This window comes from Trifolium pratense, linkage group LG2 (assembly GCF_020283565.1).
Source record: "Trifolium pratense cultivar HEN17-A07 linkage group LG2, ARS_RC_1.1, whole genome shotgun sequence".
Lineage (NCBI taxonomy): Eukaryota > Viridiplantae > Streptophyta > Magnoliopsida > Fabales > Fabaceae > Trifolium > Trifolium pratense.
In genome coordinates this window covers 20,790,497-20,798,593 of record NC_060060.1, presented here as the reverse complement: position 1 = coordinate 20,798,593, position 8,097 = coordinate 20,790,497, and the positions used below count along the sequence as shown (strand labels likewise).

Genomic DNA, 8,097 nt, shown 5'->3' with positions numbered 1-8,097 from the left:
TGAATCATCATCCATACACCATATAAAAACATATGTATGCATTTATCATCAACTGTAACGTACCATCTCCCAATTCCCATTTTTTGTCACTTTTGACTTGAATTGGGTAGAACAATTTAGAAGGTTTCAAGTTAAAGTGGATATACCATTAAGTTAATGGGGTCTCAAGGAAGCTATAGGTATCATTTTATCATCTCTAAACATCATTTGAAGGAGCATTGGACTTTCTCCAATTGGTAAGCTTCTTGAAATTTCGAACTCATTCATTTGAACATCATTTTAATTTATTATCGTTTCATTTATGTTTGCTTAGATGTGAGGAATAAAAGCCCTATGCTCATAAGTTCTTATTATTCTTAAATAATATTTAATTTGTGTTTGAAATTTTTAGGGTTCTTACTTTAATCTAAAAATTGGACTTTTTGAGTAAGAATTAATAAAATTTAAGTATATATTCATAATCCTCATGAAATTATGAGCAAAATGGTATATTCACATGTCCCATTTGGTGAGAAAATGAGAAAATACGTTTTTTGAGCCATGGAGATGGAGTTTGTTTCTGCGTTTGGCCGAAGGAGGAAGAAGACCTCTTCGCGCGTTTTTTTATTTTCTTATAAGAAGGAGTGCTAGCAACACACTCTTTAACAAACACACTCTAACACACTCTCTTCTATTGGTTAAAATTTATATGGGTCATATAAAAGTTATATGGGTCCATATTTTTTTATGGGACCCATGTGAATTTCAACCAATAAAAGAGAGTGTGTTGGAGTGTGTTTGTTAAAGAGTGTGTTGCTAGCATTATTCTTTCTTATAAATATTATATTAAAATCATATAAAAATCTCAAAAATATATTTCTTTGTTTTCTTTATCAAAAATACCAAAAAAAAAAAAAAAGATGTTTGTATTGTTCTTTTACGTTAATCTCAAATATGTAATATGTTAATTTTACTTTCTTTCATATGTTAAAATACCAAAAATATTTGTCTTCAAAAAAAATAAAATAAAATACCAAAAATATTTTGCAATTTTATTCTTTTCTTATGTTAAAAAAAATACAAAAAATATATTAAATGCATGTGTTTGAATGAATCATGACATGCTTACATGTTTACTTGTCTATTTTTGTTTTTTTTTTAGACTTTCAAAATATAAAACCATGAATATTCAAAAAAGCTGATCTTCAAAAAAGATTTTTTTTTGAAAACCTTGACTTTCATCAAGAGATTTTCAACTTTTTTTTTTCTTATAAATAAATATTTTAACCCACTTAAACATATCCAAACATTTTCAAAAGACTAAAAAATACAAAATTCACTGAAACCTTTTGTCACTTGACTTTTGAATTTAAACTCTTTCTCAATGGTTGAGAATTCAAGTTTCCCATAACATTTGATCGAAAGATATTGATTCTTTTCTACCTAGAAGAGTTAGTAACATTTGATCGCCGTAAGTAGCATTGATTCAGATGAGAAACCAGTAATGGAGTTTATTTATGAGGCCATGAATGAAACTAAGGAGAATATACAAAAAGATTTCAATGTTGTCAAAAAGTGGTACCTAACTATTCATGTATATAGCATCAATGAAGCACTAATTCGAATTACACGTCATTGATGCAACCTGAATTGCATTATAGTCCTAGTTTCAAAACGTATAGATTTGGAAGTTAAAAGGGATCTAATGAGTTTTATAGAAAGGATGGTGAGTGATCTAGAAGAACAAACTAATATTAATATTGATCTTCTTCAACTCGAATATTTCAAGTTACAACAAAAGCAGCAAGCACATTATGGGCCGCATGACCAACCACTCTTGGATGCTATAAGCCTTAATCAAAGAACCGAATTCGAGCCTATTGAAACCACAACAACCTTTGCTTTTGATAATGGGAACTGGGAAGCTGACCGACCTGTCTAAAGCCCGTGTAGGTTTCTTCTGCAATGCCTTTAAGACCCTATAGGTGAAAACAGTTGATAAAAAATATGCATTAAATTTCAATTTAGTAATTAGGAAAGCAAGCACATAATATATACCATAGAATAGAACAATACCTTGGGATATGGAGTTGTTGAATATTTGGATAAAATAATGGACCTCTCTTGAGGTTGGAATTTGTCTTTCTCCTTTTTCTGAGTATGACAAGACGATCTTTTTTAAAACCACTAGAACCAAAACAACAAATATAATATAATAACACACAGTTAGTTTAGTTCATGAAAAAAAATAAAAAAATAAAAAAATAAAATCTAAAAGCAAAGTTGAAGATATATTATATACCTCCTGGCAGAATTTGGCGAAGATGGGCGGTATATGTACGAGGGCAGCAATGAAAAAGGTAGAAATGAGACAAGAGAGAGAAATATATATATCGGGATGTGTGTCAAACAGCCAACGCCCAAGAAGAAATTCAAAAGGCAACTCGTATCTGCAAGTTATTTTCTCTTCATCTATGTTGACGACCTTGGGATTGGGGGCGGCTTCAAGAGGGGAGGGGGAGTCGTCAGTAAGGAAGAAATCGAGGATAGGTAAAATATTTGAAAATTTAATTTAGTTTAATTTATAATGATATCGGAATATTATGTGAAATTATTTATTAGTAGTGGTACTAACAAACGAAATATAAAATCATATCATATAAACAAATTCTTCCGCATGCAGAAATCTAGTATTGTTAACATAAGTGAAATTTTTTTTTTTATGCTTGTTAAAAAAAAACATAAGTGAAATTTTTTTTTTTTTTTTTTTCTGTTGTTAGTTGTAAAACTTATTAAATAAATGAATAAATATAAGGAGGAAGAGTTTTTTTCCCAAGGAGCATGTTAGATTTTTCATGGTATATAACATACTAGTAAATATTTAAATACGATCATCAGAATCAATAACATGCCAAGATTTCTTGATCTTGCCCTTAAATTATGCTCAATGTTCAATTTGTTTACACACCAGAGCAGCCGAAAATTTGGCAAAACCGAACAAACAATTAGTTTTCCGATGACCAACTTCTCCTTACTAAGATGAGATCCTACTATTTAAAAGAAATCATTATAAATTTTGTACTTGATTTCACCCTTACCTATTGGATATACTCAGTACATACTCAGTACTGCAAAACATATTTTATTGTATATACTCAGTACTTTTGGATATAACCAATGGAACTGATTCGAGGCCGCATATTGGAATGATCATAGAGAGAATCACCGTAATCCAAAGGCTTGATAACCACAGACTCCTTATCTTGTTCCTGCACTGCTCCAAATACTATCTCATTGGTTTCCTCGCGACTTTGCTCATAGTAAGTGTGAGCGACTGATGAATGAGACTGATGACGATAATGATGTTTTTGCTGTTGCTGCTGTTGCTGAAGATCTCCATCCCATCCATTATACATATGTTTTTGTTGCTGTTGTTGTTGCAGCTGCTGATGATTTCCTTCCCACCCACTATATAGAAGTTTTTGTTGTTGCTTCTGCTGCTGAAGATCTCCATCCCATCCATTATAGATCGCTCGACCTTGCCACAGTTGTTGCATTTTTTCGGCGTCTTTGGACATGAAAGGATATGTTTTCTTAGGGGTTGGAGTTCTCGGGTCAATAGAAGGGGGTTCATCTTCATTTGAAATTACAAAACTTTCTTGCACAGGCCAACCATTTACTTGATTTTCAGGTTGATGGAATAAGGGTTGGCTTTGAAATTCATAGCTTTGCGGTTTTTTCCTGAAACCCATTATTTCAACTACTGATGCCCCAGCATTGGAAAGAAGCTTCCCAATAGATCCAAAGAGACCTTCTTCTTGCTTATAAGATTCATCTTCTGATGGAATCAGAGGAGGTCTGACAGATTTCAACGGCGTTTGGTATGGACTGGGTGAAATGGCCGACATTACTGGGCCCTCGACCTACAAAAGCATGACATGAATTATTGACTTAAGTTTGGTAATATTCTAATATCTATTTTACGAAATTAAACTATGCAGCTTTAGAGAACAAATGATATTTTCAATTCTATGACTATGATTGTCCATGATCTGAAATTTCATAGTTTTCCCTGTCATGCAGCTACAAAGAGAAGTAAAAAGTAACATTCCTTTTTATCAAAATATATATTTTTTGGATAGGTAACTTCGTAACTATCAATCATATTTATTTATAACTATAATCTATGAACCAGACACACGGAGACACTGGACACATGGACAACGGTAATAGTTTTAAAAAAATGTAAGTAATTGAATGTAATCAAATGTCTCGGTGTTGGATACCGGCCGGACACACGATCAATCTGAAGTGCCAGTGCAACATAGACTATATTTACTTGATTTAATATAATGCAGCAGAAAGCAGAGGATTAGACATGGGCCTTACCCCCTGAGATGCAACAATTGTACTTAGTCGACGCTGAAGTAATGCCAGCATATAACCAAAGAAACCAGCTCCAATAAGCATTGCAATTCCTGCAAATTGAAGGAATACACACTCTTAATTTGTAACTAATAAAAACTCTATTGATAGACTCTGAATTGATTCAGCGTACCAAGTGGAAAGCCACTTTCGTATTGATAAGCACAGTCATCAAAGCGTAATTGGATCTCCCTGATCGCTTGGTTTCCTCTGTCAATGACGAGCAGGGAACAGCTACTTCCAACATAAACCACATCAAAGTCATTAGAGAATTTAGCGTCTTCACTTGGTCCATCAACATGGCCCCCTCCACGGCCCAATTTTCCTCCAGCAATTGTTGTGACCCCTGAAAACAAATATCTTAATTCAATACAAAGTATGAACCCAAACTCTAAAGTTAGAAGTAGTAGAACAATGCTTGGATAAACAACTTAATTAGGTGCTTATAGCATAACTGCATATGTGCTTATCATACAAGTGTTTATGTCTATGCTATTTCCACAACAAAAGGTAAAATAAAGCGAAACTATTTTCATATAAATTAGAAACGATCCTAGAGTGCTTACGCAAATAAGTTGAAAGTAGCTTATACACATTTCTTAACATGTTTCTATAAGCTCTCTCAAACAGTCTAAGTAGATAGATGACCTCAAATAAGTCAATCCAAAACAGACCCCAAATATAACTTTGGTCTAAAACACCACTAACAAGATTTATAAGTTGCATTGAATTTCTAACAAGACAGAGTTTAAGTGTTCTCATTTAGGAATCCTATGAATTTACATAAATGAATAGGGTCCTTAGAGGAGCAGAGAGCCATAGATTAATCAAAGTATAACATAATATTAACCTGAATCGCTAATTTTCCTAATAGCCATATTCATAATATCTGCAACATAGATATTTCCTCGGTCATCAACAGTAATCCCCTTTGGATGGTTCATCCTAGCCTCTCTTAATTTCCCATCAACATGTCCAGAGTATCCTTCAGCAGATCCTGCCACTAGTTTTGGTCTGCTATCTGCACATGTGTAATGCACATGTTATTTTTGAAGTAAAAATATCAATATACACGTGTCAATGGTTTCAAGTGAGGCAGATAAATCACATCAAGATGCCATAGACAGAGTTCAAAATGCATGACAGTTAAGTAATAAGCTCATAAGCTTCAACTAGAGAGACACAATATCATGCATTGTACATATATCACATTGAAACTTGTGATAATGACATAATAACCAAACTCTTATATGAGATGTCATATTGCTTCAATTGATTTATTATGATTCAACAATCCAAATGGGAGAATAGGGAACAAGCAATGCCACTTGCCATCTTTGCTTTCTTGTTAGTCTACAAAGCAAAAGAATCACAAAACATGTATCATAGTTGCAGAAGTTACAACCAAAAATGAATAGTAACTCATAATTTTAAAAGTCAAATTAAGTTCAATTCCATTTCCACACATTACTCAATGCTTCACAATGTCAACAACTATTTCCACACATTACTCCATGCTTCACAACGAATGGATCAAAATGTCAACAAACTAGTTAATAGTATTTAAAAGTCAGGCCAAAGAAGCTTAACAACATTTCTCTAAAAGTACAACAAAACCAAACTTATAATCACTAAAAGGTTATATACTAATTTCACAACAACAGCAACAATTATTATTGAAAAAATGTACTAGTTAATAGGAGCAAATGAGTGAGATTATAAACTTAAGCTATCACATTAGCACACTTACACAAAGAAAGTGATGATGAAATCCTATAAATGTTACTATTAGCCGAATCCAGAATCAAAAGCTCCCCATTAGACAACACCTCAACTGCATATGGCTCAATTCCAAGCTTACTTCCATCAAACACTGTCTCCACATTGTATCCACTCTCAAACTTCATCATCGACTTCCCAGCAATCGCTGCCATTCAACATTTCAATTCCAATCACAACCAAAACAATAAAACATTAAAAAAAAAAAAAGAGTGAAAAATTAGCATTGTGATCTATGTAGCACCGATACTTCAAAGACGTATCTGGTGTCTGACATAACACTGACACACGTGATTACATTCAATCAGTTTCATTTTCTTAAACTATTACTACCAGTGTCGTATCCACGTGTCATTATCAGTGTTCTGTGTCAATGGTTCATAGATTGATATAGATCTATACCTTTTTTAGCTGTTGGTTTGAGAGAAAACACCCAATTGGTGAAAACAGGCACAACATTTGAGAGAAACCCATTAACAATCTCTGAAAAAAGAAACAAAATTTAGTTACAAAAATCCAAAAAATGAAGAAAAATGAAATTGGGTCAGTCAGTGAATAATGACTTACTTGCAGGTGAAATAGGTGAGGTTAGTAGTGGTGCAGCTGAGACATTTGCAAGTAGAATCAAAAGAACAAAACTTAATGCAAAATGAAGCTTACCCATTTGATCATAAGCATCAACAATGAAAAATGAGTGGGTTTTTGAGAGTGTTGTTTTGAGTGAAAAGAGTGTGTGGTGTGATGTAAAAGGGAGAAAGAAAGGGAAAAGAGAGAAGAAAAAGGAAGAGAAAATGCAAGAGAGGGACTTGTGGGGTCAGTTTGAGTAAGAGAGAGAATTGTTAACCGCCATCAATTAGTATCTTTAAATAGATTTTCATGTATTGTATTTGATGTGTATGTTTATGACAGTAAAAAGTTTTGGACTTTTGCTAGGATAAGGGTTGTGTGAGGTTGGACTCATGTGACTTCACTTTAGTTGGTTAGATTTAGACTATATGATCAAAATCGAACGGTTTATATTTTAAGTTCAAATTTTAGATTTGAAAATTTTAAAAATGAGTTTGAGGTTTTTATTGTTTGATTTTTTTTGTCAAATAGTTTAATAGATAGGAATTTCACTCTTAAGATAAATAAATAGAGTATATAGGATACTAGTTCAAATTTTAGATTTAAAATTTTTAAAAATGAGTTTGAGATTTCTATTTTCTGATTGGACGATTTTGATATATTAGTATATGTAGTTAGACTCTAAGTGTGTCGCAATTAGTTTGTATTTTTTGAATGCGCACCTTTTCAAAAAAAAAATTAAAAAAAAATTGTTTTAGGGTCTAATTATTAATTAAAGAAGTTAAAAGTAGAAGATTTGTAATTGAAACAATAATTTTACCGTTGGTTTAGTGGAAACTGGATTTGGTAGGGAGAACAATGATTCAATTTTTTATAACTGCGATCGAGAGAAGACTGAAACTATTTGATGTTAGAAATGACGCGAGTCAGATTAGACGTCTTCAAATGTATAATTTACTCGTCTTACTCAAACTGAAATTACTCGTCTTACTCGTCTTCTTATAAAATTTATCTTAAAGTTTGAAGACGTTATAAAAGAGAACTACAAACATTTATAATTGCAAAACTCGATGAAGTAGCTCAATTTATGCTCTTGGTAGGCAGTCCCATTTTTCCTAACCAAATTATAGCTTCTCATAATCTCATTTCTTCTGGTTGTACATGTTAATATCGAACTTGATAAGCTACTGAAAAATTGCAGCATTGATATTGCATTTCCCATCCCCATTGTTTTGGTAGTTGCCAACGGGTAGTGCTGCCATCATTTTATTCCTTACTCTTCTTGTTTATAAAGGCACCAAAGCATCATCACAAAAGGTTGTGATAGATTCTTTAACACCTTAACAT

The 8,097-nt window shown here is 32.6% G+C and overlaps 1 protein-coding gene across 1 annotated transcript; it reads right to left on the bottom strand.

Annotated features, from left to right (window-relative positions):
* Positions 1 to 2,876: 2,876 nt before the first annotated feature.
* Positions 2,877 to 7,008, bottom strand: LOC123906742. The gene is made up of 7 exons (XM_045956719.1): positions 6,751 to 7,008; positions 6,586 to 6,666; positions 6,155 to 6,331; positions 5,255 to 5,425; positions 4,538 to 4,750; positions 4,369 to 4,457; positions 2,877 to 3,902 (listed from the first exon to the last, which is right to left on the bottom strand). The coding sequence occupies exons 1-7, from the start codon at positions 6,845 to 6,847 to the stop codon at positions 3,135 to 3,137; spliced, it is 1,596 nt and encodes a 531-aa protein (XP_045812675.1). The 5' UTR covers positions 6,848 to 7,008; the 3' UTR covers positions 2,877 to 3,134.
* Positions 7,009 to 8,097: the final 1,089 nt, after the last annotated feature.